The sequence below is a fragment of the Choristoneura fumiferana genome, chromosome 6 (genome assembly GCF_025370935.1).
Source record: "Choristoneura fumiferana chromosome 6, NRCan_CFum_1, whole genome shotgun sequence".
Lineage (NCBI taxonomy): Eukaryota > Metazoa > Arthropoda > Insecta > Lepidoptera > Tortricidae > Choristoneura > Choristoneura fumiferana.
The window spans coordinates 17,217,297-17,239,105 of record NC_133477.1 but is presented as its reverse complement, the minus strand read 5'-3'; the positions used below and the strand labels follow the sequence as shown (position 1 = coordinate 17,239,105).

Here is a 21,809-nt window from a genome sequence, read left to right as displayed (position 1 = left end):
TACAAGCTTTGCTTGTAGGCTAGATTCCCAAAAATATTATAATAAGTCCTTCAGTCACATTTTCAAAAAATATACACGTCCAAAATTAATAATAATCTGGCGGATTAAATAGAATAATATTTTTCACTTCTCATGCTCGTAAAGTTAAAGCTCGTAAAATTATTTAAAAAATATATATCGAAACTTTTTTGTTTATGCACTAGAGCATAATACGTAATTTTATGTCGCCTAGATAATATACCATGGTATATTATCATGGTCATGGGTAAGACCAAGGAATCAGGTTTCATGTCAACAGACACAAACAAAAAAGTTTCGATATATATTTTTTAAATAAGTTTTATTTTATGTAAAACTAAAAAAAAACAATAAAACTAAAATTTTACAATTATATAGCAATTCATGAAAATTAAAAGGTTCCTAGTAAGTGAACAAAATTGTTTCCACTGTAGCTATTTTATTTCCTCTCAGTCGAAGTAGGAAAGCTATAGCTAGCTAGTATAAAGCTCGAGCATCAAACTAATTTTCCCCTCGACGTGTCTATATCCACCCTCGCCGTACGGGCTCGTGTGGCTTTTTGAACGCCTCGAGTAAAATGGCTCGTTTTATGCTCTAGTTGTACAATCTACTATTGTACCCAGGCATCGACCCAATAGGTGTCCATTGTTCCAAGATTGTCACTTGTCACAACTGAAGTCACGTAATAAGCAATCCAGTGGAAATTCATTTGTTTTGGCAGCACGCCACTAGATTATTACCAGTCAAACCAGCTCTTACTGCAGACATATATCAACCGGTAAATTAACCCTGTTTACCTCCGTTGGACAGACAAATAAATGATTTATACTGCATGTTGATTAAAGTCCACGTATTACTTGGTTCGCAAATCACAAATCGTAATGGCTCTGCCGTGTAATAACTTCCTTCAGAATTAGTTAGGCTGTTTGTCCATTAAACTTAACATCAGGTGAGATGGGTCAAACACTGTCAGTTTCATGTAAAAAAAACTGCTGCACGTAGAGCGTGCTGTAACCTGTAACATATATAAATATAATAATTACCCATTTTCCTCGTATTTTACAATTTGGTCTATATCTTGCAGGCACTATAAACAGTTAACAGTACCTACCGAATAAACACTTTTTTCTCAAGGACTTAATCCAGCACTGTTCACCAGGAGTCCTTGTTATACCTACTTCTTTCTAGTGATAAGAAGATCTTATTTGAGAACTTACTAAGGAAGTTGTGGAGTTGTTTTTGGTAGCATTACTTTACAAATTAATCTTTTACAACCTTTGCCTCATCAATGATGATTCATCATTAATGGCCTCTGCATATGTGCAACTAAGCTAAGCTCTGCAGCTAAGCAGCACTTTCTCTGCTCACATCTCCGATCGCACAACGGACACAAAAAGTGGTCGAGCTCCAAGAGACGACATCACCCTCGCTGCTCTGGTTCTTCAGCCGGAAGAAGTCCTCTGCTGAACAAAGGTCTCCCCATTAGAACGCTACTCTGAACGACAACTCGCCACTTGCATCCAACGGTTGCCCGCCACTCTCACGATGTCGTCAGTCCACCTAGTGGGAGGCCTGCCAAGTTGAAATGCCAATGGGCTGGCCACACCGCTCAAAGAACAGATAACCGTTGGGGGAGAAAAGTTCTCGAGTGGCGACTGCGAAACGGAAGACGAAACGTTACTTCCATAAATCTTTAATATTCAATTCAAATTCTTTGTGGTGTCAAAGAAAGTGAGATTTCCGGTGTCAATTGGCACGAAGACCTGTCTCTGACATGCAGCATTTTATGCCCAATCTTCACTTTTAGTCAATTGCAAACTGTAAAATTTATTTTATTATGTTCTACTTACTTATTTTATCTGCCTTTATATTTACGTTTCCGCTGCATTGCAATTAATAAACATTTAACATCTTTCAGTCAGAGTAATAAAACGGCCAAGGGCGAGGCGGACTCGAGCACCGAGCATTCTGTTCAAATTTATAGGTAGGTACGTATATATCAAAATATAAATCCAAAGTTAGCAGAGCAAAATACACCCCCTTAATTTTTATATTTGTTGTTGTAGCGGCAATAGAAAAATACACATTTATATATAAATTTGTATAGCCCTGTGACAGACGGACAAAAATTGTAGCGGCAGTGTGGTGCACCAGTACTATGGAGTATATAAAATTAAGTTACAACTAAAATATAGAATTTAATAAGTTTGAAAAAAATATAAAATTCATTCATTCACTCATTGTAGTCGTTGGACGCACGCCTTTACCGCTCCCTAAGCATCAGTATTAGCCCTCATGTATAAGTACCTACTGTATAGCGGTCCAGCGCGATACCGCAAAAAGGCTTGGCCTACTCCCCCCAGTCTGACTAACCTAATGGGCTGGTACAGTCGCCCTCAAAACATTGGAGCTGTCTAGGTGCTCGAAAATATCAAAGCCAAAATATATCTATTAGTGAAAAAAATAATATTGATGTAAAATAAACAGGTGCTAGGTACAGGTAGTGCCACTAGAGTTGAGGTCACGCACACCAGAACATTGTCATTTTAAATATAATGACCCGGATAACTCACGTCCTAAATCGAGTTTAGCTCGACATGTTTCGGGCTAATCTGTAGCCCTTCGTCTTCGGAGCAACGCGACTCAGCGGCTGCTGCAACACGCGCACTCACATCGCGTGTTGCAGCAGCCGCTGAGTCGCGTTGCTCCGAAGACGAAGGGCTACGGATTAGCCCGAAACATGTCGAGCTAAACTCGATGTAAGACCTGAGTTATCCGGGTCATTATATTTAATATGAGTGAGTCTCACGGTAGTTTCATGTTCAAAACATTGTCATTGTAATGACAGCGGGATTTTGACATTCACTCATTCTCATTCATTCTCCTTTTATGCAATTAGTTCTTCATGTTGCTCGTGGCACTACCTATAGACAGGTACGTTTCTTCTACACCGCTCTTGAAACCACTTCCGCATTGACTAGAATAGGCAGTGTCCTAAAAATTCTAATTGTCATTTCAATTTATTTATTTATTGCATATCACATTACAAACATGGATGGAATTATAAATAGGCAGGTATACATGTGACGCCTGTGATTATAATTGTTTTACCTACAATAAATCTATGGTTACAATTATCTGATATATAAATTCTAATCCCACTAATATTATACTCGTAAATGCGAAAGTTTGTAAGTCTGTTTCCTTATATTTATTTGTTTGTTTGTTACTTCATCACGTCTAAATAACTGAACTGATTTAGATGACATTCCGTATACAGATAGTTTGAGTCCCGGAGAAGGACGTAGGATAGTTTTTATCCCGGAAAATTGCATAGATCCGTAGGATAGATAGTGGTAGAGTCCGGGAGAAGGAGCCGTGGATTGTTTTTATCCCGAAATTACTGGCACGTGAGGTATTCTATCTTAGGCCTCTATTGGCAACGCGTCTGCAATAAGATGATCTTTACCATCAGGAGACCCACTTGCTCGTTTGCCATCCAATCGAATAACATTCTGCGCGGACGAATTTTAATTGTGTCCGTCAGATTATCATAAAATTGTCACGTACTTTTTCTTTTGACGATTAAACAAAAAATTATGAAGATTGTAGCCAGTTAAAGTTCCGTGTGACGTCACACTGAGGTACATTTTGCCGGCGTGACGTCACAGTCCCCCCCCCCCCACTTCCGAAAATTGATGCGCTCCATCTTTGCCACATTTACATAGATTGATACGTGTCCAATATTTCTTGATATTCTAACTGTACCTGATGGGGGAGGCCTATGTCCAACAGTGGATGTCCTACAGCTGATATGATGATAATTATGATGATGATGATGTATATAACTGACGAACTACTATCCAGTTTCCAGAACTACTGTAACTGTACTGTGTTATGTTATGATTTTCTAAATCCTGTTGTGACGGCCAAAAATGACACTGACTGTACTTATATGTGAAGATGTAATGGTAATCAAACCCCGCGGATATGGCCACATGGAAGTTCTAATAATTTCTGAGGCAAACAGTCCGTTTTCATACATAAATTTTGAATGAAAATAGCTTTCCCATACTTCTAACTGGATTCTGACTGACTCTACATAGAGAAGAGTATTTTAAAAGCTTTTATTTAACTTTATATGAACAGTCACCAGCACCAATATCTGATACGACTCTATTTCTAGGGCCGGAAGGACGTGTCAGATATTTTTGCACGCTCCGCTGTGGCAGATATTAATGCTGGTGACTGTACCTGTACCTATTTATTAATCTGGAATTTTGAAATATTTCACCACTTTCTCGTATCCAATTAAGTATATTGAAATTTGGCCTACTTGTGTAGGTTTAGTGGCAATAAATAAAAACAGGTGGTGAAGTACTGGTGATCCAGCCAGGATAGTCACCGCAGGGCCACACTCTTCATTGGATGGATTTCGGCATCAACTTGAAACTTGTTACGATTATATAATTTGGATGACGGCACAAGTACAGTCAACAAAAAAGCTTATAATCAAATATTAAATATATATTTTTTAACTCAAACTTATTATATTGTTGAGCTTTGCAAACATAATGTGTTGAGATTTCGGTCATTGATGGTCTTTAAAACCGCAAACTTTCCGTGGCAATTAATCGTTTAGGCACTAGGTATATATAGAAATGGAAAAGGTAATAAAGAATTCCTAAATAGCAATGACACGACGATTAGTCGATGGTTTTCCCTCTGCTAACTTGTTTGAAAGAAAGTTTTCTGCTACCTGTGTTATATATAAGTAAAAATCTAAACAAAGTGGATTTTCTAATGGGTTTTTGCGACAGATTAGTTGGGACACTCTTTCCCGACCCGGATAATACCGACATGGAAATACCGACCCTGTTTATTGTGTACACGCCCATAGAAACTGACATGAGCTTCTTTGGACATGTACACGAAGAACAGGGTCGGTATTATCCGGGCCGGGAAAGAGTGTCACCCGGGAGGTCCGTTTGACAACTTTGACATTTGTGTTAGGTTTGTGATTGGTTAAATAACTATAAATGATCGCATCAAGACTATAACGTCAAACGAATCTTTACAATGCACGCTGAATCTAATAAATAGACTTTATACACAATTGCCGTGGTGGCCTAGTGGTTTGACCTATCGCCTCTCAAGCAGAGGGTCGTGGGTTCGAACCCCGGCTCGCACCTCTGAGTTTTTCGAAATTCATGTGCGGAATTACATTTGGAATTTACATTTGTGAAGGAAAACATCGTGAGGAAACCTGCACAAACCTGCGAAGCAATTCAATGGCGTGTGAAGTTCCCAATCCGCACTGGGCCCGCGTGGGAACTATGGCCCAAGCCCTCTTGTTCTGAGAGGAGGCCTGTGCTCAGCAGTGGGACGTATATAGGTTGGGATGATGATAAACAATTGTATAATTTAGCAGATTTTCGTCAGTTATGGCATATTTTATCTAAAATCTTGTGATGATGCATATTTTCACTATACTTTCAATATTTCTGGGTAGGATAGGTACACCTACCCAAATTCAAATTCTTGCCCTATTGTCTTAGTGGACGTGGAACAGTATTTTTCACTTATAAAAATATTCTGAGTGATTGAACAATTTGTATATTAGGAACAGTAGGTATCTCATTGTTAGAAATATAAATATTTATTTTCTAATGTCTACTAGAATATCTAATCTAACACCATATTTTAAATTGAATTTAATTTTATTTAATAATAGTAAGTTGTATTTCTAAGATCACGCCGCCTCTATTTCTTTATGTTACTTTTTGTATGATAAGAATTAAATATGTTATGTACAAATAAATGACAAACTATTTCCTTTATATTTATTATACCTAATTATAAAGCTAGTTACGTTGATATGTACCTAGTTTTTAAAATTAATAAAATTAAAGACTTTCTTAATTTAATGTTGCATATTTTGACAGTTTCCATGCATATTTATAACAATTTACCATGCATATTTGAAGCTATTTATGTTGCATATAATATTTTTAGGTCTCCTTGTCTGTTCCTCCCTCAAGATCAAAATTCCATAAACCGAACAGTCTCCTCATGTGTGTAGGCATACATAATGTCTCTACCTCTACATCGACATTGGCAAGTTATTTCGTGCTAAAAAGGCAAGAGTGAAAGCCATTAAATAAAAAAAGAACATCATATGAATCGAAAGCAAAACTGTCATAATTATGTCGTATCTTAATTAAATGTCACCTTCTCCGTACCTATCGCAAAAAATTAGAACAAATCAACAGCTCGTGATCTAATCTGGCGCTAATTGAATCATTTAAAGTCGACTCTTGACGTGAATGTACTGTCAAATTCTGTTCGTGTGACATCGAATCGCATCTTGACACTTTTGGCACTTCTAACAAGAAATAAAATTTCTCTAATTACTCATTAAACTTAACCATAGAACTAATAATACGAGGAATAGAAATATTACTTATCAATTGGTCGCCACTTAAAGCCACATAGTAAATTTCATCAACGGTAGAGCGGTTTTCATGATTCCAGATACAAATAAAGTTACAAAACTATTTGTTGAAAATTTCATTTTTAATAAAAGTTTTTTTTTGCTGACTCTACTTTTTGACGAGTATACTCTTGACTGTATTTTCATCTAAACTACATTTCCATACCAAATTTCAAGTCGATGCCATTAACCGCTGAGGAGTTCCGTTCGGCGGAGACTTACCTGGCCGGACTACTAGGATATTATGTCTTGTATTATCACTTATTTACATAAGTATATCAAATTTCAAGTCAATCCGACCACAGGAAGGGGAATTTAGCTTCCAAGATTTGACCCAAATAAATGAACAAATCGGCAAGCTAAATAAAAGCTTATAAAAACGAGAGCGCCAAAGTTCGCATACTCTTCGCTAGTCATACCGTAATTTTTGTCCGAATCATCGTTTGTCATATTTTTTTTCCACTGAAACCTTACAGTTTTCTGAAATTTTTAAATGGTTATCCTATAGAAAACTATAGGTTAGGTTAGGTTATTTTATAACAATTCTGAACGGTTATTGCATTCAGAGAAAAAAGAGTTATGACAAACGATCGTTCGGACAAACATTACATTCGGACTTCCAATAAGTTATGCGAGCCGATATGTACCCTGTAAAAACAGATGTGACCTTCCCCTGTAGACTACGCATATGCACGCTATTTACGCGAGGCAGATAAACGGGATTGCACTATCTCTGACGATATGTCTGATGAATGAGTGAGCCGTTCCTGATGAATGAGTGCCTCGGTTTTAACTCGTGTGACAATTCTATTCCTTATGTTACTGGGTCTGTGGAACACTACTTTCTTTAGTCGATAGTTCTATACAGTTATCAAAGTGTGACCTTTTGTAATCTTGATATTTGAATTCGAAAGCGAATTTGTTTGGCGGTCCATCGGTCACACATGTTTTTTTACACAGATAAAATTTAGGATTCATTAAGTATTTGGTTGGATGATCTGATGATCGGCTGGTAAGCTGTAGAGAAGACTGACAGAGGACTCGGAAAAGTGGTGTGAAAATGAAAAGGGCTTTACTCAGCAGTGGCGTTCCATTATACGCTCGCCTCCACCTTCATCCTTATCCACTACACTATAGATAGACTCTTTATTTTTACACCTCTTATTTTGCAGTTGCACTTGTGCAAAGCCGAGGCGGGTCGCTAGCTTGATATACACTGTATGTCACTTACCATGTTATTAACACTATTGGCACTTACTTACCCGGATTAAGAGTCATTACGCCGCTCTCTCCAGTTAAGATAAAATTCCATGTCGTTTTAATTACTAAGGTGTGGAAGCACACTGTAAGATTTTACGAGGGAAACCCAGTGTCTTAGAATAATCACGCGAAAGGACAATTAAATCATGTGCTACACTAATTACATAAATTACGCCCTAGTGATTAAGCACCAGGAAGTTCTTGGGCAAGCAAGAAAGCTGCGTGTCCATCTCCTATTAGGACCACTGGACCACTACACTAATTTGTATTTAAGTACAGTATTTTTATATAAGAAATAAATTATCTCTATCTAACCTAAACTCACTCTACGGGTATGTTAAGTTAATGAACTACAACTTTTTCCATTACTACTCCGCAGCTATACGTGTAAGACAGCAAAGTACATCTATGCGACATGTGTTTTCATGCAGAAACCCGAACTCCCAAACTTTCATATTAGGTCAGTTGGTGTCAATCATCATGAGACGGACGGAACTGCTGCTGGACTGGAAGCCACTGCTGAACAAAGATCTCCCCCTTAGAACGCTACAGTCAACGACAACTCGCCACTTGCATTCACATGTCGTCACTCGAGGAGTTTTCTCCCTCAACGGCTAACTGTCAATTATTGTCAAATAATTTATCAATGGACAGCATCCAACATTTTATCTTGAAGTTAACACGTTTCGGACATCGCAGCACCTTGAAGCAGCAAACTACATATTATAAGATATAATGTCGTATAAAGCCGCTTTTAAATTGCCTTATACTTACAAATCGCGCTCTTTAGTGCAAATTACAGAGTCCAGTTTCTTGGGAAGTACATATTTTAATCTAATAAAATTATAATTAATCAATGAATCAGCCTGGGATCTTTAAAAATCGATAGGTACCGTTGCTAAGACCGCAGTTCAGCGTTAAGGAACTTAAAATGACATTAGATTATTATTTACTAATGGTTTATGGTTAGTATAAAACGAAAAGCATTAGGTAGTTGGAGCCTCACTTACACTGGACTAACGATACAAAATGGACTTCAAATTTGTGGTGCGTATTTGTTAGATTATAATACTTCATCATCATTGTCCTCAATAGAAAGACGTGAACTACTGGACAGGCCTCCCATAAGAACGCCACATAGAACGCTCGCATCCATAGAACTCCTACGATCTTCACCAGCAATACTTATTAAAGTGAAAAAATTATTAAGTAAAAATTCAGATCATTTCAAGACTGTTAAGTTTCGAAACATGTTTTCATTGAAGAGCCTTAAAAAAAAATCTGAGCGAAAAACAAAACATGGTAGAGCCGATGGATGTTAACTTTTTGTTGACCTGCTTCATATCATATCCGTTTTACTAAATCGTATTTGAAAAATAAAATAAGTACCACCAGATTAATTTATTATTTTTTTCACAGATAGTACTCGCCATCCTGTCAGTCAACGTCTACGGAATACCACCGGCAGGCCCAAAATATGTCCCAGTGTTCGTATCATCCGACGCTCTAAGCAATCTCAACGAAAAAGGCAGTGCCAAAAGCGAAATTCAACCTAACAGTGAACCCCTACAAGACTCATCAAGCTCTCAAGCACAACAAAACAGGGATTACGATATAAATAAAGAACTTCAAGCAATTTTCAATACTCCTGCTCCGGTTTATGAGCATCAACCTCATGATTATCAAGATTCAGCTCATCAGTTTCAACAAGGACAACCGCAATATCAAGGAATCCAGCCAAGTCAAATTCAGTCGCAGTATCCGCAACCTAACCAGATTCAGGCACCGTATCAGATGAACCAGCAACCAGGACAGAATCAGCAACTGTATCAGATAAATCAGCAACCAAGCCAGAATCAGCAACTATACCAAATTAGTCAGCAACCTGGTCAGATACAGCACCCTTATCAAGTTATTCAACAACCTGGTCAAATACAGCAACAATATCAGAATGTTCAACAACCCGCGCAACAGCAAATATATCAGGTACACCAACCTGGTCAAGGTCAGCCCATTCTGCTCGCTCAACAAGGCCTGGCTAATCCACAACAAATGTACCCTAATCAACAAATCCTTTCTGGCCAACCCCTGCAAAATCAACAACCAATACTACTCAACAGACCGCCATTTTTACCGAATCAACAAATTCAAGCTGCCCAGCCATCAAATCAGCAACCGATTTTGATAACTCAACAGCCAATGGGGAGCCAGCAAATTATTTCGGCACAACCAGGACAGCAGATATTGGTAAACCAGCCATCGTTGCCAAACCAGCAAGCCATATTAGTGCAGCAACCGCAAAGTGGACAGTCAATTTTGTTAGGCTCAAATACCCTCAATCCAGTTAATCTTGTTCCAGCTAATGCAGGACAGATACAGAGCCAAAACCAGGGTAACATGTACGCTGTAGTGCCACTTGATAACCAGAATTTGGCAACTAACAACAACAATAATTTGATTAATTCAAATACGTACTTAGTGCCCATCCAGCAACTGCCAAACCAAGGATATTCTGTGAATGTAGGGAAATGAATTTGAAATGAAAATTGCTTACTTTGTCCTACATACCTACTTATTTACTACGAAAACTTAGCTTAGTGTGAAGTGTATTTGAAGTGAAGTGAGGATATTTTTCCTCGTCAATAAAATTAGTGCTAATTTAAAAACGTGCCTTTGAACTTCGCAATATGGATCCTGCAAAACAAATATTTATGTAAAACGAACAGGCGCTACATTTCTTTTACGATGCTCATGAGGTCACATCCGCATATTGACCATTATTAAGTATTTATCTTTTCGATAGCAACGAATCTGAATACTTAACTCGTATATCCGAAATTAAATTATATTAAGTCCGCATTTAAGTAAATATCAGTGTTTAGACTCACAAGTTTCTACTAGGATTTACAGTGGTTAACTATAACTATCATAAAATTGAAATAAATACAAGTGCTACTAGTCTTCCAGTACTGTTAAATTTTATTGTCTGTAGGCAAGTATGTAGTAGGTACGTTTCCATAGGCAATAAAGTTTAACAGTACTTAGGTAGGACTACCGCATGCCATTCTTTTACGTCCAAGACAAAATGTAAGTAGGTAATAAGTATGGAGCTAGGTACTTAAGAAGAAACCTTACACCACTGAGGAAAACAATTATAACGTAGGGTTTAGGTCTGATGAAATTGAATGATATTGTAACGGATAACTCACGTCTTAAATCGAGTTTAGCTCGACTGAGAGCGGTGGCGCGTAGTGTGCGTGTTGCGGCAGCCGCCGAGTCGCGTGCTCCTGAGAAGAAGGGCTACGAAATAGCCCGAAACATGTCGAGCTAAACTCGGTTTAAGACGTGAGTTATCCGTTACAATATCATTTAATATGAGTGAGTCTCACGGTAGTTTCATGTTCAAAACTGATGAAATTGGCTTTGGCTCGTAAAACCCACTTTCCCGAAATGTGCACTTTGTCTAAAGGTGCACTTCTTTAGAAGGATCACTTGCTGGGAAGGTGAACTAGCTCAAAAAGTGCTTTTCCCAATCCACTTTGCTGGAAAGTATACTTTTAAAAAGCGCCCTATGTACCTATTTATATAAGTTGCCGTGTTATAGGTAAACATTTTGGGAAAATGTACGTTTTGTAGGTATTATTGTTAGCCTATTCTGTCCCACTGCTGAGTTCTTTTGTACCTATATGGTTTAAAAAAAAATCCTACCTAATTGAGAAAGTTGCGTTTTGGGAGGCTAGGTAAAGCAGAAAGTGCAATTTTAGACAAAGTGCTTATTTTAGGAAAAGGCCACCTACTTAGCCTAGCCATAACCTAAGGCATGAAATTTTGTTAAAGTTGGTACAAGAGCCAACGTTGCCACTACAACTTTTCACTATTTTCTAATGTTATTTTCGAGTGACGTGATTTTGTAGAGAAACCGTGTCATATTATAACTAAGTATTTGAAGTAACCCATTTTTTTTACAATTTTACGTGGTTTCTCGCAAAATATTACCTGACAATTTTGGAGGCCCCTAGTTTCTGTTCCCTAGTAACGCTCAGCAACAGGAACGTTTTCATTTCAATTTGTCTTGAGAAATGTGCTTAGGTACCTAAGTACATATTTTTATTAACTACAGCATCAACTGAACCTCTAACAGTAGGTACAGACATCTAGTTTTTAGTCGGAAAATGCTACGTAAAGTGATTTAAAAACAACTCTACCAAGCAACCCCTCGTTAGTCACAATTAAATAACTTACCGCATATCATTACTCGGTTTTTAATGTTAGCAAAGAAACTTAATGGGTGTTATTTGTAAGTCCGCAAAATGTAGGATGCTTATGCAGTAAAAACACGAATGTATTTTGATTTCCGCTTGCCCTTGCCGCACATTACAGCAATGTAAATACTATTATAATAATAAATTAAGACCAGAACTTAAGAATGGCTTACTAAGTTATGGAATAAAGCATAAAGAACATTTTTAAACCTCTGTTACCTGCGTTATACCTATGATTTATTATTGGTACGGATTTAAAATTACGGGTAATGAGCCCGGAGCCAACATGAGACCTTTAAATGAGATGGACGACGCAACTATGCAGGTTTATCACCTAAAATACATCATGAAAAATTACTAACGTTCAGTCCTCTAAGGACAGGTCCCAAACTACTTAGTGCTAGGCAGGAAACAACAAGTAATAGGTAGGTAAGTGGGGTTGGGCTATGGAACGGATTACCGGACCATCGAGTAAGAACGGACGCAAACCATAGCAATATAAAAAAAAATACACAGCACAGCACTTGGATATAGATAGGCTGTAATATTCTGCTCATTTGATAAGCTAAGAATACTTATAAGAACTTTGAAATTTCCATGTGATAGCTTAATTTGTTTAGAATTTATAGAGTTGCATAGTTAAGCAAATTTGATACTTACTGACTGACTCATTGATTAAGAATCATCTAAAGGTAACTAAGTACCTACTACCTACTTAGACAATAACTAGAAAGCTGAAAGTTGGCACAGAGCTGATAACATTTAACTAGTAGGAACTCTCGTAGAAGAATATATTAAAGAAACTATGTATCAAACCAATGATTTTTTAAATACATATTTGAATGTCGAAAATTAGAATATATTCAAAACCTGGATTTACATTCGATTTAAATTAAAAAATCTGGAGTACCTACCTGAAGCCGACTTGCACCTAGTTCGACCAAACTATTATAGGTAGGCAAGTACTGAAATGCTATCTTCATCATGTCAGCCGAAAGACGTCCACTGCTGGACATAGGCTCTCCAAGGCTATTTTTTTTTTATTATCAGACCGGTGAAGGTCGATTTAAGTTCGGATCTTAGACCATAATAAAAAAATCGGCCAAGAGCGTCTCGGACACGCCCAAGAGGGTTCCGTAGCCATTACGAAAAAATCAAGTACCTAATATTTTTCTAAGGATTTCGTATTGTGTACGGAATCTGCTTTATACCTTAGGCTGCTATTTACCTACTCTTAAACTACTAATAATTCTCAAGCAATCTTAGCTGTTATAATTTTCCTTGTAAATTTGATGTACCTACTTAATACTACCATGCTGTATTTTTTTCCAATTTTTCAGTTGGCCCACTCTAGGATTAGTCGAGAAAAAAAATTACCCCCACTTTACGTCTATGGGAGGTTTGAGGAATGGGAGATTTTACCACTGTCGGTGTGACTGATATTCATACCAAATTACAGCTTTCTAGTACTAACGGTCTCTGAGCTTAGCCGCGGACAGACAGGCAGACAGACGGACAGACATGGCAAAACTATAAGGGTTCCTAGGTGACGCTACGGACTAGGTTTTTTTTTATTATTTTTTATTTGACTGGATAGCAAACGAGCAAGTGGGTCTCCTGATGGCATTTCGTACCCAGAACCGCTGCACAAGGAATAATAAAAATACCTTCCTACAAAAAAGTGTTCAAATCCCAGCCCAGCACAAACAACCCGTTAAAAACGTGCCAAGTCTAATGCTACATTTACACCTGCCGAGGCTTGCCAAGCGTCTACCAACTCCAAGCCTATACAAACACTTGAATGACATTTACACGCTTACAGCACGCGCGTCAGTGTATTCCGGACAGGCAAGGTAGTGGTTATATTCTCTTTGCAGGCACGCATGGCAGGCGTGGATCTCGAAATTGCTTCGGCTCTTGTGTTGAGCTTGACCGCAAGCGCTTGCCGCAAGTTCCTTTGATCTGTTGAAAAACCGACACCGGCCGGGATCGACGGCAAGCTTATGCTGGTGAAAGCTTGCCGAAGCTTGGCAAGCGTGTAAATGTAGCATTATATTTTAAATAAATTACGATCAAATAACATAGATAAATAAATATCATACCTTGGACTATTACTTATTCTGTGGTATCATGGTGGTATCATACTGATTTCTTACGAGTGAATAAAAGGTTTTAAAACTTGGCTGAATAACATCATCTGGTATTGCCTTTGCTTTGGTAGCGGGCGGCTATTAAAAACTTTTCATCAATATCAATATGGCGGCGGCGGCTCGATAGGAAGTGTCATGTCAAAATAGTTTGCAGTTTGTAGGTATTTCGTAAATTGTATAAACATTACAATTGGATTTAAAAATGTCTTCAACGGAGCCCTCACAGAATAAAACATGGGAATTATCCCTTTACGAGCTGCATCGGACGCCGCAAGAGGTGATAACGGATGCCACCGAAATCGCGGTGTCCCCGCGAAGCTTGCACAGCGAATTGATGTGTCCGATTTGTTTGGATATGCTCAAAAAGACGATGACGACGAAGGAGTGTCTCCACAGGTTCTGTTCGGACTGCATTATTACTGCTTTGCGCTCAGGGAACAAAGAATGTCCGACTTGTCGAAAGAAGTTAGTCTCGAAACGATCTCTTAGACCTGACCCTAACTTCGACTTGCTAATATCGAAGATATATCCCAGCCGAGACGAGTATGAGGCTCATCAGGAGCGCGTGTTGGCTAAATTGAACATGTCTCACTCACAGGCATCCCTAGTGAACTCTATTACGGAAGGCATAAAGTTGCAGTCTCAAAATAGGCCTCAGAGGTCGCGGAAAACCGTGGACGATAACAGCAACCCGTCTAATTCAAACGGCACAGTTGAAGTTCCTCAAAATGGTAGCAGTTCCTCAGCTCCTAAGGACAGTACTTCTTCAACTGGCAACCCAACTCCATCTGGCCAATCTACTTCTAACCCAGCATCTGTTAGAAGTACGCCGTCCCCGGTCCCATCGAATTTAAGCTCCATATCAAAAAACACAAGCATCACTAAAAGGGCTAAGTCTGTTTTAACTTCGGAACGCAGTGAGGAGAGTGAATCTAGTGATGGGAGGTAAGTTAATTTAAAATAAACTAAATAATTGTAAGTATTATCATGACATTCCTTGATTCATGAGGCTGATACTACTAGCAACAATGAAGGTTTAAAACTTGTGTTCTTTTGACAAAGATCTGTACAGAATATTACAAAATTTAGGGATATGTGTGACTGTGTGAGTGACTTATGTCTTGTTATTTTTACAGAGGAATTTCCACCAAATCATTCACAAAGAATTAGATGTTATTTACAATCACAATTATATTAAATTGCAGTTTACAAATTGAATGTCAATCATTTTCTTGCTAATTAAAAAACGCACAATAAAAAAGGATTGTTTATAAACTTTCTACAATTTTAATTTAAAGGACTGAAGGTGAGAACTCCATGGACACCGAAGGCGAGGGTGAGCCCCTGAATCCGAATGAGATTGAACTGGTCTTTAAACCACATCCCACAGAGATGACTGGGGACAACCAGCTGATGCGGGCCCTACGAGACAGCTCTGTCAGATATATTAAAACCACAGCTAATGCTTCAGGTATGACATACTTGTCATACTAATATTATAAATAAGAAAGTTGTTGTGAGTAAGAAAGATGTAGTCAATATTGTTTATCCATCATATTTTGTTGGAAAAGTCCACATTTATCTTGCTTTTTCAACTAGCTCATATATGCAAAAGTCTGTGTGAGTGAGTGATTGAGTATGTTTGTTACTCCTTCACGCTGAAATGGCTGGACGGATTTGAATGAAATTTGGTGTGTAGATAGCTGGACATCTGGAATAAAACATAGGCTTCTTTTTATCCCGATATTCCTACGCGATAGGGATAAAATCTCAAAACAACAACCGTTGGGCTTAGAGTCATGAAATTTGCCATGATTGTTTTTAATGTAACGTCAATGAAAACCACGATTTAATTTACGGGAATTTAAAAAAACCCCTAAATTTCATTTCTGCTGCTAAATCTAATGATTTACGTGTGCGAAACTTTGGCTGTACCATCAAGGAAACTGAATAACGATTCATGGTGGACTTTGTGCTACTTATGTCATACCTATTGGTTGACATTCCATACATTTGCCAAAGAAATCAAAGCAATATTGATTATGAAAAGGTTCCTCACTGATATATGATTCTGTTTTCCTCAACTGTACTCCTTATAGCTCATCAAGGTCTTTCATCTTGGCTATGTAATTTTAAAATATATGTAGATATCATTTAATAATATTGTACATCTGTTTAAAAAAAATATACCTCATTGAGTTTCTTGCCGGATTCTTCTCAACAGAGGTTTTTCCGAACCGGTGGTAGATTTTTTTGACATTCATAAGTGCTTGTTATAGCCTAAATTGAAAAAGATTGACTTTGACTTTTGACTTTGAAAAGTTAACTAAAAATATAACAGAGGATATATTGAGCACATTTGTTATTTCAGTTGATCACCTGAGCAAGTACTTGGCAATGCGACTTACGCTGGACCTGGATGCTGAGCTGCCTGAAGCTTACCGTCTTCTTAACTTCTGCATCTATGTGGCTCCCGCACCAGGACAGTTTGTACCTCTAGCTGGCTCACAGACCCTCAGGCAGATCAATGATAAATTCTGGAAGGTACTGTATTGCCACAGCCACAGCCTATATTCAATTTAAGGAAATTAAACTGTTATTAATGATTAAAAATAGTACAGTCAAAACCGTTTATAGCAACACCAGTTATAACTACATTTCAGATATAACAACCAAAAAAAAATCTCAACACAATCTTAAAGCAAAACTACCTATGACAACAACCGTGTATAACAACCAAATATTGCTGTTCCTTCAATTATAAACAGTTTTGACTGTAATTTTGAATTTGAGTATCATGTTCCTTCAGAGAATCTTGATTTGAGGTGCAGGCAGTGGCGGATTTGCCCTAAGGCCCAGTAGGTCAGGCCTAGGGTGGCCAGATATTTGGGGTGGCCAATTGAGACATAAAAAGTCACTATGAAATACTAATTTAGACGACCGGATGGCCAAGTGGTTAGAGAACCTGACTACGAAGCTTGAGGTCCTGGGTTTGATTCCCGGCCTGGGCAGATATTTGTATGAATGAAAGCCACTTACCACAGTTAGTAATTAGGCGATATAATGCTATACTCTGGCTGGTTTATAAATGACAATATTTACTAGAAATATGTATAACTCTGCTAGATTATGAAGGCCTTTAGAAAAATAGAAATATAATCAATCAAGTAAGTGCTTTACTAGTTTGATGATCAAGGTCTGGACAATGGACAAAAACTCAGGAGTGTTTGCAGCATAGATGACGAAAGCCTACCATGTACAGTAAAGTGTAAAAATATGAACTTATTCAAAGTTTCAAAAATAAGTACCACACACCACACTGTTATTCCGACGCAATAAGGCTGTAGTACCATATTTTTGAGTGGTTTGAATAGATACTTATTTTTGCACTTTTTTTTTTTTTTTTTTTTTTAATTTATTTATTTAGGTACAGTTTTACATAATAGGTTTTACAAAGTTGGCCACTATTGGAAACCTCTAGGGTTTTAGTAATAGTTGGCGAGATCACGCAGATCGATGCTTTTTACTTTTATTAATTATTAAATATAATATATGTAGCAATATATAATGTAGTAATATATGTAGTATATATATATATATATATTATATATATATATATATGTAACAGTCCAATCTATACATTTATAATACAACCTCTGGTCTCATGGTTCACAAGCCATGTAGTGTTTCTTCAACAGCAACTTAAATTTATTGGGGTTATTAATAATTTTCAAGATTTCACTCAACAATTCCTTAGGTAGGTAGTTAAGAATGAGTGGTAGCAAATACTTGTTGGTTCTTCTACCGTAAGTGTTATTATTGCGTGGCAAGGAGTATGCAGGCAAGTATTTCAATTTACGCATTTGGTTTGGACGAGACTTTCCTTGAATAGAGGGTATTTCATCTCGTTCTTCCACAAGCAGAGACATTTGAAACCTATTATATACACTAATTATGGAACAATGACGGAATAAGCCCTCGTAATTGCCTTTATAACTATTTTTAACCTTGTAGGGCACCATTGTTTTTAACAGTGCAAGTTGAAGTTTATAAATTTGTTCCGTAAGTCCGGCCATAGCTAGTTATACCATAGCCGATTATGGAATCCGCGAGTGAAAGATAAATCATTCTTAATATTTTATATGGAATTTTACTTTTAAGGATGGCTATTTTAGCCATTATAGATCTAAGTTTTGAACATATGTGGTCAACGTGCGGTCCCCAGTTAAAGTTGTTATCAATAATTAAACCCAAATACATATGCTGCTCGACGAGGTCAAGCTCTTCACAGTTGCATGTACCGTTAGTGCTATGTAGGCATTGATGTTCATGTGCTATGATTTTAGGGTCCCTGTCTCTCTGGAATATGGTGACTTTATATGGATTACTTTTGTTTTCTTGGCATTTATCACCAAGCCACGTCATGCGCCCACTTGCACAGCTGATTGAAATTATATTGCATGGCATTTTGTGCCTCACTTAGGTCTTGGTGTGAGGTGATTAGGCATGTGTCGTCAGCAAACTGGTATACAGAGCCCCCACTAAAAATGTTGCACATGTCATTGACATAAATTAAATATTCGGTAGGTCCGATTATAGATCCTTGGCTGTGCCTTCCTCTGTGCTCATAGGGTCACTGACCTGCCCGGCAATCTTTACCATTGTTTGTCGGTTCTTGTGGTAATCTTCGAACCACTTCAGTACGGGTCCCTGTATACCGTTTTGCTGTAGTTTGGCGAATAACGTGGGATACTTTAGTGTATCAAATGCCTTGCTGAAATCTATGAAAACAGCAATTACCTGCTTCCGCTCATTAAGGTAACCATTGACTTCATTAGTGAATCTAGTTAATAGCTGCGAGGTACTCCGGTTCCGCTGGAATCCGTATTGTTTATCATTTATTATGTTGTTACTACTTAAGAATGTATTCAATTCAGTCCGTACCTCTCAGCTATTTTATCTATGCTTGGCAAGATCGTTATAGGTCTATAATTATTATGGTCAGAGTATGAGCCCTTTTTATGAATGGGGCGGACAATACCTACTTTTAACCGATCTGGATACATTGACGTATTGATGGAAGTATTATTAAGTGAGTAATTAGTGGTGTGATTTCAGTTATTATGTATTTTAGATCTGAAACACGAATTTTATCCTCACCTGGGCTTTATTAGTGTTAAGTTTTTTAATTATATTAAATATCGTTGAGTTGTTAGCTTTTTTGAGTCTCATGGCTACGTTTGGTATATTACAGTACATGTTAGGATTCAATAGAGGAGTATCACACGTTTGACACAATATGTTTTTAGTATTTTTCCTAAATTCACTCGCAAATTCATTTGACACACATCGGGCATTGCGCTTACCGAAGTGTTTCATAATAATGCTGTCTATACATTTACATAACCTACCACTCAATCGGTTCACGATATCCCAAACTTTACGAGGTTCCCAAAATTAATACATATTTCATTTTTTATAAAGTTATTTTCTAGTTTTTCTATTAATTTGTTCGTTTTATTTCTATAATTATTATACAACAACCTTTTTAACTTATTATTTTCATCCTTACGCCACTGCTTATAAAGATCATTTCGCTTTTTACACATATAAATTATTTTCTCGTTTACCCACTTGCAAGTCTCTCGTTTCGTTAGTTTAGGTTTAATTGCATAAGAACATTGACTATATACCGACGCAAACTTATCAGTAATGAATGTCATAATATCGTGGGGGTTGTCGTATGCAAGGGCCACACTCCAGTCTATTTTTTTTAACTCAGTGTGAACTTTTTTGTTATCCAATTGTATATTAATTGGTGTTGACTCATCTGGTTTATTCCTATTGGAGTCACCTGTAATTACACAACCGTTATCAAGTGATCCGCCAGTGCGCTGTTTACCACCGCGGTGTACACTTCGCTGCAGGAGACAACGCGCACAACACGTGATCGATACACGATTTCGTTATAGTATCGCTTCGCGCTTCTATTCTTGTATATTGGTTGACCCCGGATTCGAACCCAGCTTCATGTAGTTTGTTGAGATATTTTGTGACGATTGTCGAGCTGGATTTCAAGTCTATGTTCATGTCACCCATTAGCACGCATGTACTTCTTAGCTGGTATTGGAGAATTAATTGTGAGAGCTCACGTCTAAATATGTCTTTATTGGTCTGCGGGGGTCTATAGGTAATGATAAGTTTTATTTTCATGCCTTGATAAGTCTCTTAGTTCTCCTGTGATACATTCAAAGCTCGCTGCTTGTACGGTCTTTCTAGAAAAAGTCAGGCTATTATTGGACGTATATAATAATACCACCCCCCTCCTCTTTGAACGGAGTTCTGTGTACATCTCGTAATTTTTTAATTCGAAGAGCTGCCTACAGTTTTCTGTGATATTAGCTTCTGTGATCGCTATAACGTTGTACTATGCGCTTGCTGTTCATTATTATATTCGACTAGGCTGTGAAAAATTCTTGATAGTTGACCTATATTGACGTGAAAGAACACAACGCTGTTATTCGCAGTTTATATTTATCTTAAGAAAATCGTTCCAATTTGCATAGTTATTTCTTTAATGTATGTTTGAAAAATCCATTATTGTAGTAGCCATTAGTTAGCGCGTTTATTAAAAAAAAAAAAACACAATTACAATAGCGGTCGATTTTGGTTACATTGTGTGTGACTGATTATTGCTGTTTGTGCGTTTCTTAGCTGATTTTTAGCTTTTCAATATCGGCTACCGTGCGAATGTTGAAAGTTTTCCCTTTATCGGTTTTTTTCACCAGGATTTGTCCATCTTTTGGCCAAACATACTTACATAGATTGGTGTTTTTAAGTTCAGTCTTGGCTCTCACAATCAAATATGAGTTATAGGGTGTCAAGGGCTCACGTTATATATATTTGGGCTTGCCAGCCCTCAGTATCTCGCGGGAATTTTCGGTGGTGCCCTTTTCAAGGTCTTGTTGGCATTTGTTAGTGATTTTGCAGCCTCGAACCAACACAGTGAACGACATCCATTTCGTAGCTTGTCATAATGACTGGACAGTAACTGACAGCAGCTTGGTCCTGCACCTGCCTTGGACGTGTTGGCTTACGGTATGCTTCGATTATGTCTTTTGGATTGCACTTTATCTTGGTGGCAAAGTCACTGGCGTTTGAAGGACATCTTCATTCTCTTTTTCCTCTATCCCGCATATTTCTAGGCTGTTGGCCAGCTGATTTTGTTCCATTGCATTTATTTTTTGCTCCATAGCTTGGTATTTCAGCGCAATATTGCGTATTTATGGTTTTATATCCATACAAGTGTTTTCGAGAGTTTCGTAGTGGTTTCAAAAGATTTAATTTTTTTTCATAGTCGTCAATTTTATCAGAATAGAATTGCCAGGGTTGTTTGTAGCTCCTCGCGTATAATTTCTCTAACTTCGCGACGGAGGTCCCGAGATATGTTTTCGATTATGGGTGTTGGCGTTATAGTTTCGTGTCTGCATCTGTGTTTTCATCTTCTTCTGCGTTCGGCACTATACACGACACTCTTTTAGCCTTACGTTTCCTTAGCACACATTTTACATTTCCAGTCCACGGATTCAGTTAATGATAATGCACTTAATTGTTCGTTAGTAATTG

At 37.7% G+C, this 21,809-nt stretch overlaps 2 protein-coding genes across 2 annotated transcripts in view; both read left to right on the top strand.

Annotated features, from left to right (window-relative positions):
• The first annotated feature begins 8,730 nt into the window (after positions 1–8,730).
• Positions 8,731–10,437, top strand: LOC141429225 (uncharacterized). The gene is made up of 2 exons (XM_074089498.1): positions 8,731–8,818; positions 9,191–10,437. The coding sequence occupies exons 1-2, from the start codon at positions 8,801–8,803 to the stop codon at positions 10,301–10,303; spliced, it is 1,131 nt and encodes a 376-aa protein (XP_073945599.1). The 5' UTR covers positions 8,731–8,800; the 3' UTR covers positions 10,304–10,437.
• A 3,836-nt stretch (positions 10,438–14,273) lies between these two features.
• Positions 14,274–21,809, top strand: part of Sce (E3 ubiquitin-protein ligase Sce) — a 9,946-nt gene continuing 2,410 nt past the window's right edge. Inside the window, exons 1-3 of the mRNA XM_074089497.1 lie at positions 14,274–15,128; positions 15,482–15,654; positions 16,555–16,727. Coding sequence (XP_073945598.1) covers positions 14,386–15,128; positions 15,482–15,654; positions 16,555–16,727 — 1,089 coding nt within the window. The 5' untranslated portion in view covers positions 14,274–14,385. The remainder of the gene's footprint in view (positions 15,129–15,481; positions 15,655–16,554; positions 16,728–21,809) is intronic.